This window comes from Rhipicephalus microplus, chromosome 3, assembly GCF_043290135.1.
Source record: "Rhipicephalus microplus isolate Deutch F79 chromosome 3, USDA_Rmic, whole genome shotgun sequence".
In the NCBI taxonomy this organism is placed as follows: Eukaryota; Metazoa; Arthropoda; class Arachnida; order Ixodida; family Ixodidae; genus Rhipicephalus; species Rhipicephalus microplus.
Genome location: NC_134702.1, coordinates 153,859,742 through 153,878,641, shown reverse-complemented (window position 1 = coordinate 153,878,641; position 18,900 = coordinate 153,859,742). Strand labels below are relative to the sequence as shown.

General features: G+C 42.0%; 2 protein-coding genes across 2 annotated transcripts in view; one reads left to right on the top strand and one right to left on the bottom strand.

Annotated features, from left to right (window-relative positions):
* Positions 1-11,028, bottom strand: part of LOC119173332 (putative RNA-binding protein 19) — a 93,392-nt gene extending 82,364 nt beyond the window's left edge. Inside the window, exons 1-10 of the mRNA XM_075890366.1 lie at positions 10,914-11,028; positions 10,664-10,846; positions 9,837-9,947; positions 9,393-9,446; positions 8,464-8,653; positions 7,406-7,437; positions 6,785-6,832; positions 5,761-5,829; positions 5,601-5,667; positions 580-651 (exon numbers count right to left, since the gene is read on the bottom strand). Of these exons, the coding sequence (XP_075746481.1) occupies positions 580-651; positions 5,601-5,667; positions 5,761-5,829; positions 6,785-6,832; positions 7,406-7,437; positions 8,464-8,653; positions 9,393-9,446; positions 9,837-9,947; positions 10,664-10,846; positions 10,914-10,949 (862 nt within the window). The 5' untranslated portion in view covers positions 10,950-11,028. The remainder of the gene's footprint in view (positions 1-579; positions 652-5,600; positions 5,668-5,760; positions 5,830-6,784; positions 6,833-7,405; positions 7,438-8,463; positions 8,654-9,392; positions 9,447-9,836; positions 9,948-10,663; positions 10,847-10,913) is intronic.
* A 168-nt stretch (positions 11,029-11,196) lies between these two features.
* Positions 11,197-18,900, top strand: part of LOC142803016 (ubiquitin-protein ligase E3B-like) — a 141,298-nt gene continuing 133,594 nt past the window's right edge. Inside the window, exons 1-3 of the mRNA XM_075888114.1 lie at positions 11,197-11,419; positions 15,826-15,958; positions 18,533-18,650. Coding sequence (XP_075744229.1) covers positions 15,842-15,958; positions 18,533-18,650 — 235 coding nt within the window. The 5' untranslated portion in view covers positions 11,197-11,419; positions 15,826-15,841. The remainder of the gene's footprint in view (positions 11,420-15,825; positions 15,959-18,532; positions 18,651-18,900) is intronic.

Genomic DNA, 18,900 nt, shown 5'->3' with positions numbered 1-18,900 from the left:
TCATTTTTTTTTCTTCGAATGCACAACTTTTTCAGTGCGATCGCGCGCGCACGTGTGGACAAGACGCGGCATTTTGCAGCGATCTCTGTAACCACCGAGCGTGCCATGTTTACAATTAGCCAATGGCTGATAGATGGGCTTTCTACGAGTGGTTTTTGAGCTTCTTCCGTCACTTGACGAGAGTAAAAAAAGGAATTTTTAGCTGACCTTGATAATTTATTGTGAATTGCAAGCCGCGTGCTGCGCTATAATATTTGGCTCGCATGTTGTTGGGAGCCTCTACTACCGATCCACAGCATTTTCTGACCATGCTTAAAAAGTGTTGTGGGGCCCCTCTAATGAGATCGAACAAACAATGATGCCAAGGAAAGTATAGTGTACGTTATTAGTGACAAATGTATTGTGAATGTAAAAAAAAAAAAAAGTGAACCAATGGGTAACTTGCCACTTGCCCCTCAGTACATGCAAGTTATCTTTTCGTCTACTGTTTTTCTCACTGTAGTTCTTGTTGCCTTTTGAACACTGCGTTTACACAATGGCACGCCAGGTGTGCATACACAAACAAGACTTTGTGCTCACCCATGAAGCTGTGATGCTTGTTTAGTGCCTGCTTCATGTCTTGTTCCTTCTTGAAACCCAGGTAGGCAATGCCTAGACAAAGTAAGGCATACCAAAATGATCACCTCTGCAATACCATCATAGTTCTTATAGAAGATTTTTTGCAGCGAGGCAAAAGCGCTACCATTTTTTATCACGTGCCTATAATCTGCCTTCACCCAGCCATTCGCCTCAGCCAATGCAATGGAACAAGCGAAGTGGCCGTGGCCGTTCAGTGCCAGTAGCAGGGGTCAGAAGCCAACATTGCAGCACCCTTGTAGACGTGGCCACCAATTCAATCCAAACTCCCTCTAGATACTACCACACTGTCTTCACAGCAATAATTAAATGGCGAAATTAGCTATCACTTTAAGTAATCCAATGCTGGGAACAAAGCATCAGGCATGTTCCATCTTTATAGCCAAGATTTGTGGTGTTTATTTAGGCATGCCTGTTAAGCCTCATCTGCGACTATTTCAGAATGAATCTTGAAAACACGGCAAAATATTGATGGGTACATTGCTCTCAAAGCTGCAGGACATAAATAGAAAGCAAATAAATGCATTTGTTGCGAACCTATGGGCTGCACAGCGCAGAATGACGATGTTATAAGTTCAAAGTGGAAGGAAAGCGCACCTTCAGGTGCTGCTATGTCAACATTTTTGGCACTGCTCGCTTTTACTCTTGTGCGCAGACGCTGAGGTAAGGAGACCCCCAGGGTGCGGTGATGCCATCTAGTTTGGATTTCACAAACTGGCTGTGGACGATTGCCTATTGTATTATGCCTGATCAGAGTGCTTTGCTACTGCAATGACAGCCGCTAATGACTCTCACGGAGGGAAACTAAGTGAAACGACTTCGACCACGCGTCCTGAGAATGCAAAAGCACAGAGGACACAATAATCCAGGCACGCAAAATAGGAAAGCGATGCTCACATGTTTGGCTATGATGGCTCTGAATCTTAGGCCAGAAAAATGGTCCACTCGAAGCAGGCTTTGCAAGGTACTTGGTTGGCTATCCACGTGAGCACTGCCTGCTTGCTTACTTATTTTGCTGCACACGAGGCTGATGAAACTTTCTCAAACACTGCCATTAAAAAAGCTTTCTAGAGCACATTATTGAGATGACAATTTCACTCGGGATACTGATTCTTTATTTATAGAACTATACTAGAAGCATTACATTTGCAACAAAGAAAAAAAAAATGTGCGAAGTCACACAAAACTGTACAGTGAAACCTCGTTGAACCGTAGTTGGCCGGAGCTCGGAAAAAGTACGTACTAAACGGTAGTACTACTTAACCGAAATAGCATCAGGTCGCTCACTTACCTGTCAAAAAAAGAAACCTTCAGCGAGTACAATGAAAGGACAACAAACGTGCAGTAATTTATTAACTGCGCGTGACAAAGTCTGTAATCTTCATTTGACGACGCAGCGGCCTAGCAGCAACGACAGCGGCCTCAAACTCACTTATGCTGTGAGCCAGCTTTTCCGCCAGCCCCCTCTTCTCGGCAAATACCCGCATGACGCTTCTCGGCAAATACCACTGTCGGACCTGGATCACCCGTGATGTCGCTTTCCATGTCGTCTTCATCACTATCATCCATATTAAAGATGTCATCAGGTGGGTAGTCTTCCAAGATGTTCTTCAGCTGACCATTTTGCCACTGCTCCGCGCCATCCACGTCAGCAGCAGCACCTTCTCCCGAAACAGTCCTCGTGGTAATGCCGTGCCTCGCTTTAAATCTCGCCAGCCAGCCATTGCTGCACATGAAGTTGTCATGGTTGAGCTGCGAGGCAAAAACCAGGGCCTTCTCCACGAGCAGGGGTCCGCTGATAGGCAGATTTTTTGACCGTGCAGCTTTTAGCCACTTCACCAGCACCTCCTCTACATCCGAAAATGCCGAACCGCGTAGCCGGCACCTTTTCCCAGTTGCAGCAGCACTGCCGAGCAACTTCTCTCTGGAATTCCGAATTCCACACACCGTGGTTAACAGCAGGTCCTTCTCGCGTGCCAGCGTCGATTTTTTCGTGCCACTTTCAATAGCACGAATTATGTCCAATTTCTCCTCTATTTTCAGCACTCGATACTTTCGTCCCAGCTTCGGCATGACGCAAGTACGAAGCAGCACAAGCACACATACACAACACATGAAAAATGACGCGAGAGCTGTACGGCACGGATCAACCAGAGAACACCTATGCACGGCGCCAAAGGAACAAAAAAAGCAAAGCAAGCGCACACCGTGTTTGCGTGTTTGTGCAAAGCGTTATCGCGTGGACAACACCAGAAGCCTAGCCGGCCGAGTGCTTCTTGTTGCAGAAAAATTCAAGAGATGGCACTCACCAACACAGCCTACAAGGATGATGTACCTACAAGGATTAGAGGCCAAATTAGACGGAAGTGGACTGGGCTTCAACCTCTCTTTAGTCAAACAAGGAAAGCTTATTGATCAGGCACTACCAGCATTAATGTACGCAGATGATATAGTGCTAATGGCCAACCACAAGGAAGAGAAGATTTGCAGAGATTGATGGACATCTGCGGTAATGAGGGAGATAGGTTAGATTTCAGATTCAGTAAGGAAAAATCAGCAGTCATGATTTTCAATGATAACGAAAGTAGTGAGTTTAGAATACAGGAGGTCACGCTAGAGATAACAGATAAATACAAATATCTGGGCGTATGGACAAGCAGTGGGACCGAGTACCTGAGGGAACACGAAATATACGTGACGACTAAAGGTAACAGGAATGCAGCAGTGATGAAAAATAGAGCACTGTGGAATTACAAAAGGTATGATGTTGTGAGAGGAATATGAAAAGGGGTCATGGTTTCTGGGCTGACGTTCGGCAATGCGGTCTTGTGCATGAGATCAGAAGTTGAAGCAAGATTAGAAATTAAGCAGGGTCAAATAGGTAGGCTTGCTTTAGAAGCTCACGGGAATACACCAAATCAGGGAGTACAAGGTGATATGGAATGGACATCATTTGAGGGCAGGGAAGTTAGCAGCAAGATAAAATTTGAGAAGCGATTGAGAGAAATAGGGGAGGAGCGTTGGGCTAGGAAGGTTTTCAGCTACTAGTACATGAACAATGTCGATACAAAACGAAGGAAGCGAACCAGGAAATTGACTGGTAAATACTTAGAAAACAGCAGGTGGCCAAACCAAAAAGAACTATCGGTTAAGAAGAAAGTGAAAGAAACGGAGACTGACATGTGGAGAATGGACATGATTAGGAAGTCCGCACTAGAAATTTATTGAACTTTTAAGCAGGAAATTGCCAAGAAAAGGATCTATGATAATACTCGGGGTAGTTCTCTACTGTTTGAGGCCAGGACGGGAGTACTGCGAACCAAGACATATCGGGCCAAATACAAAGGGGTAGACACAGTATGCAGTGCATGTGGAGAGGAAGAAGAAACTGCTGAACACTTGATAATGTTCTGTAAAGGGCTTCACTCTATAGTTCAGGATGATGGCGCAGAGTTTTTCAAAGCACTGGGATTTAGGGACAGGGAGGGCAAAATAGACTTTAAGCGGGTAGACTTAACTAGAAGGAGGTTATCTGATTGGAGGCTAAAGTCAAGGCACGAGTGAAAATTAAACCCTTCACTGCAAAGTATGAGTCCTCAAACTCACTTTTTAAAGAAAAAAAAAAAATCTAGTTTTTGGTTCATTAAGTATTACGACTTGGTGGCGCTAGCCACCGCCCGATCTAAAGGGTACAGCCATATCCATCCATCCAACCATCCATCCAGCCACCATCATCAACGCAAACAAGCGCAAGCGAGGCGTGTTTCTATCTCTGGGGCTTGCTGTTCTGTCGGGACGCCCAGTGGAGGACGACATGCCGCGACGAGTGCTCAACGAAAATTGGAAAAACTACTTATTAACCGATACATACGCGATAAACTGGTACGGCTTATGCTGATACAAAATGCATTATGTTCAATGGCTGCCGAGTCGGGGATTTGAATTCACTACTTTTAAAACAAAACTACTGTTTATGCGGGTACGGTTTAACGAGGTTTCACTGCATTTACAAATAATGTACGATGCACAAAACTTAATCTTTTTTAAGGCTGTGTAAAATATTCATAACAAAGCAGTTAATTCTGGTTTGTTATAATGCTTGAGCTGTCATAACGTCCTGCATTTACAAACCATGTTGCTATTGAATAAATTTGGTTTTAAGAAAGTGATAACCATACTTCATCCTCTCACTGCACTCTTTTACAACTCATAAATTGAACGAGATGACATTCCCCCTAGAGTCACACTCGGCAATCTTTCAAAAATTTTTGCGAAGCCACACATCAACCACAGCTGACTTGCGAGCCAACGTGGATTACCAGCACAACATGCTGCCCTCATGAAGCTAAAAGAGATCATCAGATCCAAGAACAACACTAAACATGAAACTGAAGTTGCCAGAGCAAAAGTATGTTCCACGACTGTGGCAAAATAAAAATTGAACACTGTGTATTCTGTGCAGGTTTTACACACAGTATTCCAATCTGGTCAATATATTTTTCGCAGCTTATACGGTAGAAAACACAGGGATCTCCAAAGAAATGCATGAGCTATAAAATACAGGAGTTCTTCAATGCTGGTTCAAAGCGTAGAAAACCAGCATTCCTACACTACCCGAATGCGACTACATATCACAATTCGGAACTGAATGCATGATCTCAAGCACATAGAAATGTGCCATAGTGCCTTGGTCGGAAAGCTGGTGATTCAGGCAAGCAGGGACCACATTTCTGAGAGGTTTAAGGCAAAGACATAGTAGTCAGCAGGTAATGTCATACTGGTACCAGCCCATTGCAGTTTACTTTGCAAGAGGCATTGCTGAGAACTCTCTAAAATTCTAATAGTACTTACAACAAACATACGACAAAGGCATAAGCAGAGAACAACAATCCACAACTTTTTGAAGCCACAGCCTATACATGATAGTGTGACTTCGAGTATCAACACCTTGAGAACACACTCACCTCTGACCTTCGGTGGAAGTCGCAGGCTGGCCACTTTGGCAGGTTTGAAGAAGTCCTTGATTTGTTTCTTAGGTGCAAGAGAGAAAAAAAAGAACAAAGTAAACATATTTTCATGCTGAAATGTGTGCTCAAAGGTTGGGTACCTTGCTCTTTCACTTACCTTTTTGCAATTGTATGGAAGTCCCTTGACCTTCAACGTGTAGGCAAACTCTTGTACTGGTAGCTTGGGCTGTATGCACAAATAAGGAGCAGAAAAAAAGTGAAAAGGTGGTGTGAAATGAAAAGGCAGGATGTACAAGCACAGAAAGATGAGGGCACCTAGAACGAGTAGTACAGCTGAGGGGAGTAAAAGGGATAGCACTATCTACTGTATCATGTTAACAAGCAAAAGTTTTGGTGGCCAAATAAAAGTTAGCTTTCAATTGTACCATGTTTTCAATGACAGCAATGACAATGACATGTGCACTGATTGGCACAACCATAACAACACTAGAACCAACACCCAGAATCCTAGGTGGGCAATAAATATGAACTTTTCAAATCAGGTGACTTCTTTTTCTGCCTAGTGGTGAAAATAAACATAAAATGAAAGCTGTGAAATGTACCTTAACAAGTACTGAAATTCAGAGCATGCAAGCAAAGTGAACCGAGTGAAATAATCAAAATTGTAAAGCTTGACAGGCACTCTTTTATAAGTGCTTTGATCTACTTAACAAGAAAATGGACATAACTTTATATCAGCGAACACAAACACCAACTTCAGCACAAAAATCACGCAACCAAAATATAGATGCAAAGGTAAGAAAAACCATATTCAGGAGGCTTGTCATCATCAAGCTTGGGCTTGGTTCATCAGGTTGGGTGAACAAATAATTAAGATTTTAGTGTCCAAGTGCTAGTAAATTGTAGAATAAAATGAGCACATTAGCAAGGAGCTCTAGATTAAGTTAGATTACCTGCGGTTCTTTAGTTGCACTTAAATTCAGTCGCAGTGACTAGAAATCAGACCTGCGACCTGTCACTCATTATCAGAATGCTATTGACAGTTAGATATTATGCTGGTGCTTTGCCTAGGAAGGTGGTGAAGGAAATGGCAAGCTGTAGAAAAAAGAAGTTAATCAAAAACAACGAAATGCATGAGAGTGTTATCCCATAAAAAAATAAAAAGGAGCGTAAGAGTCTACCTTTTGCTTCTGCTGCGGAACCTGTTGCTGCGTGTCATTCTTCTTAGCCTCAGAGAAAAAAGAAAGGTTAAACAAAGTTGAACAAAGAAAGCCAGAATGAAACATTATGCAATGCAAGGATGCTTGAATTGTTCCTGAAATTCCATTCCGCGAACATGGAAAAAAAATCTATGAAGCCAAGCAACGCAGTCGATACATGTAGGACTATCGTACATAAGATGTGCCACGGCTTGATAACTCCATGAATACCTTAATCTCTAATGGATGCTTGTTTGGGACGAACATTACGTTAGCATCAAGTTTTACTACTTGAGCAACACTTTTTATACTAAAATAACAACTTGAAAAAAAAAAAAAAACTCACAAAACATCTCAGTGAGAGGTGTCACAATAGTGAGAAAACTGACATTCCATGCAGCAAAAATTGGCAAGAAGTGACCCACAAGAAAAATTCAAATACATTACACTAGGCAGTAACGTAACATAGCAAGAGGCGTTGCTGTGCAATTTTACAACAAATGAAGCCTAGTCATGTTCCTCAATAAGAAGTCACAAAGTTGGTAATGCATAGTCTAGCATATGGTCTCACTTATCAGTTCTGAATAGCATTGGCAAACTTACCTTACTACTAGCTGGAGCCTTGTCGAAGTTATCTAAAGAAAAAAACAAAAAAAGCACAAGATCCTTTAAAACCCAAATCAGTGAATATGATAGGATACAAATGTGACTCCGAATAAACCCTCAGCATTTGCTTCTTGAGGAGAGGTAACTTATTATGCAGAATATTACGAGTGCGGACAGAGTCCAACACATACACGCGTGTGAGGAAAATAAAACAATCAAAAAAAGATATAAGACAGATGCTACCACGTTGATGGATTGCAAACATTTATTAGAAATCTTAAAATTAATTGTGCTAATTAGTTTGGCTACTTACAACACTTACGTTCTAAAAAGCATGGACTCTGAGACTACTGAGCCAAAGCCATCATTCTCAGAGGGTCATGTTAAGCAGAGAGTCAAACAAATTAGCAGAGAAAGAGCTATAAAGCTTGTACTAGTGCTGTAGCGTGTACAAAGCTTACAAAGACAAGTGGGAAACTATTCCCTGTAAAAATTATGCTTCTCAAAGTCTACTGACATCACTTGAGTTTAACTTAAAAACATACTAGACGGGCCAATGAATAGGTTTAGACTGATAAATCATTGTTTTAGAACACTATGCTCATAATTTCACAGTAACAGCTTCATTAATGGAGAAGACAATGGTGGTCAATTTTTCATGCACACTTTGCACGCTTAAACCCCAGCACCTGGCTGTCTGTGCGATGTCGCAGATTTGCGGGTCCTTTCTGCTTTGTATTTACAAACATCACTGAATAAAATCTTTTAGAACACAATGCAATTTATTTTTTACAAGAAATATTATGTAGAGCCTAAAAGACACCTCCAAAAGGTTTTACGTCATGATAAGTTATTGCAGGGATTTCAATGTGGCAATACAACTTGAAATTCCCTTTTTTGCACATATTATGGCTCAGCAAACATATCCTTAGAGCAAGAACATATTTTGTTTTGGTACTGTATGATTGTAGTAGTATATAGGATGATGATTAGTAGTATACAAAATAAATGATTTTTCTATTAGGTCAGTTAATAGAAGCAAGGAGAGCCGAGACCTTTAGGTTTATCTTCATCAGCATCGTCCTCATCTTCGTCTTTTGATATGGCAGGCGGAACTGCCTTGGCTGGCTTCGCTTTCTTCGCATCTCCGTCAGCATTCGGAGCGCGCGTGTCATTGTCCCAGGTGGCCTTGTTGTGCGTCCCATGCACCTTGAGGAACTCTTCGAACTCCTCATTTCCTTCCAGCTAACAAAGCCCACACACGCATAATAAAACATCAGAACACCATGCACGGTTGTCCCGGTCGACACACGATATAACTACAGTAGACTCTTGCTAAACAGAGCCTGAAGAGAGCAGGAAAATATGTTCCTGTTAACAGGAGCTCGGTTTACAAAGAAGTGAACATGCGTGCAGACTTCAACCACAAAATTAATAATCTTATAGGCGGTTGTTCCATTTAAGTAGTAGTTTTGTTTAAGAGAATTCCTTTTATTGAGTGTCAACTATACATAGGTTTGAAGTAGAAGTGTGCGAATATTCAAAATTGCGAATATTTTTCGAATAGTGTTTGCGACTTGATTTGATTGGCACTGGAAACTTACTATTTAAGCTATTCAAATTTTCTGACTATAAAAAGATGTAGCAGTGGCTTAGCTCGGCTACGCCTGGATATATTTAACGTGAGCTAAGAGGGCGCCACCTAACTGAATGCTTTACGCATGGCATTAATTACCGGCATCAAGTCTTTCACGTGCCAGTTTTTCACACAAGTCGGTCACATGTCCAAACGAATTTGAAAAAAAGCACAAAATCTCTAAAGCATAAACCAGAAGCTACAGTTTGTTTTGCTAAACCTGTCCTGTACGCATGCGTGTATTGGACAGGTTTTAACATAAACAGGTTTTATGATGGTTGCCTCAAAACTTGCCAATACCAGGAACTAAAACATGTCCAATAACCATGTGTGTATACAGACACTCACGTCTTTTAAGAACTCGTCAGCAAAGTTCTTCCTTGGTGACTTCTCCTTGACTGGCTGAAAAGAAAATTAAGAAGATGAAGGTCACTTCAAGCGCATGATCTTGATTTGCATACTGTGAATGCACCTGTCTGTGTTAGGTGTGTAAAAACAAAAGGAAGTGACTTTACTTAAAAGGGGGAGGTCCAATTACCATTTGTGCATGTGTTTGTATGTGCAAGTGCATATCTACACATGCAGAATTGAAATTCTTTGGTAAAGAAGTCCCACATGGGTGCAGTAAAACATAAAATGAGGACAAATCATATAACCCACTGTGCTGGTCTTTTGTGCACTTTTGTTTGTCTAAGGATGTATAAACAGAAATGTGGAAACTACAGAGACTAGAAGAGTGCAGCTGTGACCTGTGCACCCCGCTACTATTGCACAAGTGCGTGCAGCTCTCACCTTGGGCTTCCTCGTTTCAGGGTGAAGCCGCTGATAGGCCGAACTGTCGGCAGAGTACTTGCTCCACGAGCGGGGCTTCTGCTCATCACCCAGTGCTGCACAGATCTCCACCTGACCAACAAAACAAATCAACACATCAATCGAAAGGCGCGCTAGAAATAATAAAACAAAGTGATACTTTCACCACAACAAGCTGACTACGAGTGACTGAGGGCGAAAGCACTTTAACCTTGCCCGTATGCTGACTGTATTACCTGACCGGCCACGGTGGTCCAGTGGCTATGATACTCGACAGCTGACCCGCAAGTCGCGGGATCGAATCCCGGCCGCGGCTTTGATGGAGGCGAAAACGCTTGAAGCCCGTGTACTTAGGTTTAGGTGCACGCTGAAGAACCTCAGGTGGCAGAAATTTCCGGAGCACTCTACTACAGCGTTCTTCATATTGTTGTTTTGGGACGTTAAACCCCAACAGTTATTATTATATTAGCTGTTATCCAGCGTAGTGCAGTGATTTCTTGAATGTTGCCTGTACGATGACACATTTACCGCGACAGTTAACTACCTCGCCGGTGGTATTCTACAGCTCGTGTGGTAGCTACAGTCAGGAAGCAATCCCACCTGAGCGTAAGGACACGGTTTCACATTCAAGCGCCAAGCACAGCTCAGCTGATCTTACGTTTTACAGGCCTTCATGTCATCCCAGCGATCTAGGTTTTGCAGAGACGTTGAACCCACGCTTTATGTTTCTCGGCCGAAAGATCCGTGGTAGATATGATCACCGTGAACGCGTCATCATATGCCGGGAGAGAGACTGCCAAGCAACCCACCTGAAGCTTGGAAGTGTCCAGGTAAGAATTATTGAAGTACTCCTTGGCAGCAGCGGCCTGGGCCTCATCTTTGAATCCCACGAAGGCGAAGCGTCGGAAGACACCTTCTTTCGTGTACTTCAGCTGCAGATCGGTCACCGTCCCTTTCGTGGAGAAGAACTCCCGAAGCCGTTCTTCTTTGATCTGCAGATCGAAAACAATGTGACGACACAATCTAGAAAGTGTCACGGAAAAGAACAGCACTTCTTACCTTTTTGGGAAGGTTTTTCACGACTATTCGCGACATCTCACGCGTGAATGTGACAGCGCTACTCAATCAAAACAAGTACGCATGCTGCAGCCACGCTCAATCGCTGGGGGCTGACATGTTAACGACCCGCAGATTATAAAAAATCATAAAACTTCAATACAAATAATACAATTTAAAAAATAATATGATAAATAAATGCAAAAAATTTGTTTTCAGGTTATTAATTTTTAGAAATTTAGAACATGTTGTGCATTTGCTGCGTTACTTACCCGACGGGCGACGAGCCATCCGTCTGCACATCGCTTCGGTGGCTTCAACTTCAGTTTGCGCCGCGTTTATGATTACCTCGCTCTGTTGCAAGTTTCGAAAGTGCCGAAAGCTGTCACCCCTTCTGCAAGGGCGGAACAAACGCTTCGTATAAGACCAACCCTTCTCGTGCAATGCGCCCGGATGACTTGACGTCCGCGGCAGGTCCGACGTGATCTCAGCTGAGCCACGACTCGCAGGTATGTTATGCAGTGCGACGTCCGCTCTAGCGGCTGTTACCATGTAAATATTGACCCGTGGGCGACGGTAACGGAAGCAGCTGCAACCCCCGTGGCTTGTTGTCTGCATTTATACGGATTGAGACGCGTTTAATTATTTTTGACGACTACTTATCCGAATGACTGTTGAAGGGGGTTTTCCCGCGCCGCTGAATCGAAACGATAAGCGAAAGCGGGGCGAACAACAATTTGACGTTGGCACACGCGCGCTTTGGGTCGCGCTCTTTATCGCCGATTCGCGAGATCGTATTCGACGTGCGGCGTTGTGTTCACGTGTTAGGAAAAAAACCTAACGCGAACCTGAAGCTTTCACCAGGCTATTTTCTGTCGCGGCCAGCGATGCGTGCGAGGTGCGGGCCTCTATCACTAAAGTTTCAATAGGAAGGCTGTGCGCGGCCGTCCGTGTCGCAGAGAATAGCGGTAAATGAAAATGATCAGATGCCTGTATTTGCCGACGAAAGTTTCACAACACCGCTGATGCCTTCAACACGCATAATGAGGCAAACAGGAAGGTCGTGCTTGCTGTGGTTCTTGTGTGCATTATACGTGGGTGCTTTCCCAAGCACGCTCTGAACGCCAGCCGCGTGCACCAGGGACGACGATAGATACATGACACCTCCGGTTTGCTTAGCTTAGGTGGCTTACGTATACTCTCTCGTGTCGTATGTCAACCTGTGTGTCGAGTGATTTGACTCGACATCCCTGTGTGATCTCTCGTAAGTCGTTGTGGTATCTCTAATCTTATCACCCCTACCTTTTTCTTTAGATACAAAACTCCAAGTAATAATAAAACGCGAAATATTGCCCATCGATGCGTGCGTGTGCAGCAGGCAAATTGATTTTCATATGAAGTGTATTGTTATTTTTGCTTCAATTTAGAGGTAAGGGTTTTGACTTCAGTTAATAGCAGAGATGCTTGTTAGATGCCGGAAGTCAGTGTTGTCAAAAAAAAGTCTTTTTTTCTTGTTTTGATGTGAATATGCACTCAAAAATAAATTTCCATTCTTCTCTAACAACCTTTAATTCGCCAGCTTCAGGAGTGTGCAAATATTGAAAAATTTAGAATAGCGTTCTACTTAATTTGGTACTTGAATTGAATGGGGCATAATAGAAAACCTGAATAGTTTTCGAATTCATTTTGAGCAATAAACACAGATAAAAGAGACCTTGAAGGGGCCAAATGTTTCGAATAGAGAATGGTAACGTGTCCCGTTTTAATCGTAGAATTACCTAGATGCACACAGCCGAGGTTTTAATGGACTATCGATGCTATATTGATCACAGGATGAAAGCGTTTTTGCCATAAACTTCAGTGTCACCCAAGCGACAGGGTTATCAATCCACTATCTTCATTATGGAGTTCATGATGATGCTGACTTATGAATGTTGTATAATCGTCATATCTGAGCTTTATTTAAAATGTGTTGACAAAGTCCTATAATAAGTGCTGTAGTCGCTTCTGTATTTCAACCTGCACTTACAAAGCACTTCTAAGGCACTAACTGCTGCTGCATAGAGCTGAATTTGTTTATATAATTGTGGTACTTTTAAGAAAGTAATCATAATAGTCATTTCATAAAGCCTGCGAATATTAGCTTCAATTATAATGCCGTAGAATGCTAAGGCTCTTTCTAAAATGGTTACATTGCCACTCTATGAACGCTTTGTATATGGTGACCCTGCTATTTCAAAACTATTCAAATAGTATTCGATTCAGTGTCATCGTTATTAGATTTTGTTTTACAATTCACTGTTCGCATACCCCTGTTGACTACATTGCAATAGCTGGCCTGTGATTATTGTCATGTCTTGAATGCATCCTGGTCAGACCTGCCTTGGTAGCCTAATTAGCAGGCTCAGTAGTGCTGCTCAGCTTGAGGATTGGAGCTTGATTCCTGGCCGCCTTGGCGGCCACGTAAGAAGGGTGAAGAAGTGGGGAACAACCCTCATGCTTAGATTTAGGTGCACACTAAAAAACACCAGGTGGTACAAATTAACCCCATGTACCACACTACGGCATGCGTCATGATCATCTCGGGGTTTTGACAAATAAAAAAAAGATCTCTAATTGTCTTAATTATTGACGTGTACATCAAACAAGCACTTCGAAGAAAAAAAAAAAGCTTGTAAAAATATCTGATTTGCTTGACAAAACTGCACGGTACCACTGCCAAAGATGCACTCGGTTATGCAATATTTCAGTCGAAGATTAAAACAAAGGCATGATTTATTATGGGAGGTATAGGCTTGAAGAGCTAAAAGATCCAAAACCTTGCCTTCAGCAGCTCCTTTAGTCTACTTCAGGGCTTGAACTTATCATTGTGCTACACTTTTGCAAAGTATTCAATCTAGAGTATTGTTTATAATAACGATATCTGGGGTATTGCGTCCCAAAACTGCAACATGATTATGGGAGGTGCCGTAGTGGAGGGCTCTGAATATTTTGACCATCTGGTGTTTTTTGATGTGCATTGGCATTACACAGTACACAGACCTCCATTTCGCCTTATTGATATGCGACTGTTGTAGCAAGTTTTATACAAAGAACACTTGTGGGAAGAATTCGTAATTACAGGAAGTTTTTTTTTTCAGGGACCTTGTCTGAACGCAACACATCGCTTTATTTTTGCAGATGAGTGCAAGTTCTTGAAACTAAGTGAAAGCTGTCATTTGTAAGATGTTCTATCCGTTTAAGTGCATCCGCCTTGTGTGTCATTTCTGAAAAGGCATCGTTTCCCATCTCATTGAAAATATCGTACCTTAAAAGCCAGCTGCTGCCAAATAAGTCCCTCCCACGTGTAGACTACAGGTGCCATTCTTTTACGTTTCAAAGTTGGCCTGGCTTGTGTGCGGAATGGTGGCTGTTTTTCATTTCGCATTGTTTTGTTCATTTTTCTGCACCCTAATGAACCTGTGCTTGTCCTACTGAATCTGTAAGAGCATTCTCCCAAAAAGTTGCAGATATTTTCTTTCTGTTTTTTTTTTGTTTCTTCAGAACTGCAGAGCCTCTGACGTCAAGCTTTACCATTTTTCTGTCTGCCCACCGAATCACTCCTCTGTGTCTAGTTTCAGAAGAAAGAACTTTCCGGAATTTAAAGCCATTGATTTGAAAGGAGACTTTTAAAATATATTTGTGCACATTTGTTGCAGCAGTACAGGCTTGACTTTGTTACAAAACTCGGTAGCAAAAGGAGCCTGGCTGCACTGCCCGATTTTCAGGTAGGGAAAGCGGATTAATATATTTTCGTAATGTAGGGTCATTTACATTGCCACATGTGAGACATGTCGAAGAGTCTTAAGAGCAGTCACCTGGTAAGATCAAAGCATGTTGAATATTAAGTATTGATAGGAATAGGCTTTTTTCTCTACATTTGAATCTTTTTTACAGAACTTCTGTTATGAGCAAAAAAGCTTGAATATCAGTTGCAAAAACTATGATCTAAAATACAGTTCATCGCTTTTAAAAGCTAAAGAGCTTTTCAGTCAGACTCTACTAATTAGTATTCAAATTATTACAAAGAATAACTGTTAATGGTAATTGGGCTAAATATTCTGACAAACTGATGTAAGCATAAGTAGTAAATAAGGGAGCGTAGCTTAATTTACTTGTCTGCATTTAATCTTTTTTTAGTTGTAGCATTGAATTCTCGAAATATTTATGTACACTGTCATGCACTAAATTAGTCCAGCATCATTAATTAGCACTTATTCAATTTGAATTACAGTAACTTTCTTAAGCATAACTGAGCCTTCTCATTAATAACTGTAAAACAACAGAACATTATTTTGGAGGGCTGGATCGAGGAGAATACAATACTGAACTGGGGGGTAGCCAGGGTCTAGCGCTCCGCTGGCTTGCGCTGCCAGGCAAACATGATTCAGTATCGCGAACCACGGCTTTAAGTGTGAGCTTACAAGACGTGCCGAGAGCACCTTTATGAATGTCCTGTATGCAAGCAAGTGCATTCACAGGCTCCACAGGTTTCTTGCAATGACGATGGAAGCTTTCTTTGTGGAAGCCAGCTCGTTAAGTCGCCTGGTGCATTTCAGTGCTATATGTGTAGGACACAGTGACAAACACTGGCAGCGGGCCTGTGACATGATTTTTTCTAACTTCACCGGACGAGTCGCAAAGTTATTGAATCAGTCAGTGCGGCAAGATTACTTAGAAGAGGGCAGATGGATGCTTTCTTTAATGAATAATGATGCTTCAGGCAGTTGTGAGTGACGACAGTTATGAGATTTCAGTAAGGCAGATGGGTGGGTGTGCAAGTCGCTCACTGCTAGTCCCTTCTTGTTCATCAGTGGTATTTTTTTCACCGTCAGTGTGAATGTGCTCTGTCTCCATTTCCCCCTCCCCCATTTAGTATTGGAGGGTCCACCATGTTTGCCGGCCAGCCCAAGTCTGCGACCAAGGAGCAGTTCCTGGAGCAGGCCAAGGCAGCCCGTATTGAGCGGGCTCAGGAGCGCCGGCGCGACCAGGCAGCATCTGTTATCCAGGTATGCACATTTTAAATGTGCACCCTCTCTTCTGGATTTCAGCACGCCATGTCTTCTTCGACTCTGTCATCCTGTCATGCACAATACAATGACTGCGGCACATTGTCTTGTAACTTTTTTCATTTTGAGGATTTGCGCTCTGTATTCTTGCAAATGTATTGGCAATGGTCAGTGCCTTTCAGATAATTTCTTACAGTACTTCATTTAGGAAGTAATTCATGAGATGGTTAGTTGACATTTCTTTCTAAAACTTTATAGATAATACTGGGAAGTTAAAGGCAGGGAAATTTGAAACCGGGTGCTTGTGGGCAATTGAATAAATCATTGAACAAGCTTTCCGTCAAATTGCCATAGAATTTATAGCCATCATCAGCAAAGCAGGAACAAACATTAAAATGATGAATTGATTGTTCTAGGTAAAGAAGCGTCAAACTTTAAACCAAATATGCTCATTTGCTGAACGTAGAGATGACCTTGTTTCAATAGAAAGACAAAAGGATGGCAGATTCACGCATCAGTTTTTTTTCTGATACACTGAGATCTCATGTAACGAACCCAAATGTATAACAAATTATTGGTTATAACAACATAAGTGAAAAAATAGTTTTCCCATAAGTACAGTGTTAAGAATGTATGGTTATAACGAATTTTGAAATATAAGGAGGTATTTTCACACTTGATCTGAGTTTGTTGTAATGAGATTTGAGTGTATATAATGCCCTTCCTGATTCTCATTTGTATAATTTTTGCAAACTACATTACTTTCAATAAACGTAGAATAGAACCAACGCATTCTGCAGGTGCTTGCCACGTGCAGTGGGCCTGACAGTTTTTCCAACACTTCCTTTCAACATTCCTTCACAGACTGCACTCATCAGTCCTATAGTGTAGACACGGCTAAATGAGATCACACATGCAATGCCGGAAATACATTTCATAAGCCTTTTTGCTGTGGTCAGTGGTACATTAGGGGTCTTTCTACGTTTATACACAATGTATCAGTACTACTCTTTCCCCATCCTGTCCCTTGATCTTTTTAGCTTCTAGGTGAGTAGGAGAACTTTCATCCTTTGAAGTCTGAGCTAGTTATGTGCTACACAAACTGCAGAAGAAAAAAAAAAAGAGAAGACATAGTTTTTGCTTTCTGTTGTACCTTATGCAGCGTGTTAGTCCACTTCGATGTGCACCATACTTGTTCATTATGAACCCATAGTTTGCAAAAAAGATGTGTGCTGCATTGAACATTGCTAAACCTGCTATAGCTCAATGCCTTGAAACGTCTGGGATCACAAGGATATTAACATTAACAATAAAGAAAAATGATTTCAAAGAGTATAATTAGTTGTGGTTTGTAAGGGGTGGGGTAACTGGTATGATTAAAAAAAAAACTGATTTATGGGGGCAGTGTCACTGCATATAGAGCATTTATCGAGAGCAACAGAAGCTGGTATGTTTATTTAATCCCAGACACTAGCAACTTCACATTTATTTTATTGCTCTGTGGGCCTTTCTTTTATGCATGCATTGCATTAATATTCACGTTGATATGGGCGCAACAGTGTTTATGTAGGGACACTGAAGGAAGCCATTTAATTGTGAACTTAACTAGTTATTTAGTACAGTACTATTTCATGTATTCACTCAGAAAAAGCAGAATAACTGTTTGGCACATCCTGCACTTACAATGCAAGAAAAAATAAATGTAAAAGTCAGTTCAGTCATGGCAAGTTTTCTTTTATGCACAAGCGTCAGTGCGCTTTGTCAAATCTGCATTGTCATGTGTGTCGGCGCAAGTGGCAACATCTCTACTGCGTTTCATACATCAAGTGCAGCACTGTGGAAGCTGTGCTATAGAAGTTCTGCCAGCAAGATGTTAGAGTGTGTGTGTCTTTCGCTTGACTTTTGTTGCCGTATACACGCGAACAGCAAGCTGAAAATGACTCTGTGCATGACGCGTCGCAACTGGCTGCAAGTGAAATGCCAAGAAGTGAAAACAAAGAGATGCTGACTCGTCCAGAACAACTTATTGAAAACGGTGTAACGGTGTTTCTTTAAGTCTGAAGTACAAAACGCCTTAATTTATTACTCAGCCTAAAGACCCAAAGAAAGCATGCTATGGGTGGTGCAAATGCTTCTACTGCAAAAAGTCTCACTAAATTGCACAGTGTTGCACCTGATGTAGGAAACGCAGAATAGAGGCAAAGTAGTGAAGGAAAATAATGAAGTGATGAAGCGTAATGAAAGAGACACTTGACAGCCATATTTACACATTAATACATCAACCCACTATGGTGTCGCACAAGCCAACACAGAACAAACATCATGCAATGACTACAGACATTTGGTTTCACACTGCTGCAGTCAAGAGGCAGGAGACTAACCTCTTTTATGCACAAGCATATATGTGTCATTCGTCAAATCACTGGTTTAAAGTGTGTCAACACCATCCTGGTTAATCGAAAGAGATGTCTTACAAAAGTGCACTAGGAGATAGCACCAATTCGTTCTCACGTCGCCCGTGCTCACTACGTGAAATGTTTCTGTAACTTTTCCCTTCAAACCTTGCCTCAACAGGCAGTCATCAGAGGCTTCCTTCTTCGGCAGCGGCTTCGGAAGGAGTTTCGGCAGGAATTCGACTCAGTCCTCCGAGATGGCGATGGGGAAGATGCCAATATGCCTGTTGCCACCTCAGGTAAGGGCCAAAATGTGTGCAGGCATGCGTTTCTTTGGTTGCATTAAAAGCCTTGTCAGTATATTGAAACAAAGCTAAACTTGAAAAGAATGATTTTCATCACTCCGAGTTGAAATCTAAAGACAATCTTTTGTTCATTCTTTATCCTTTCTAAGAGCGTCTTCACAGAAGGCTTGAACACACTGCTTGTTTCGCATGTGCATGCCAGCTTGCTCTGGTTTTTGTAGCAGTCATACCCAATATGGCAGCT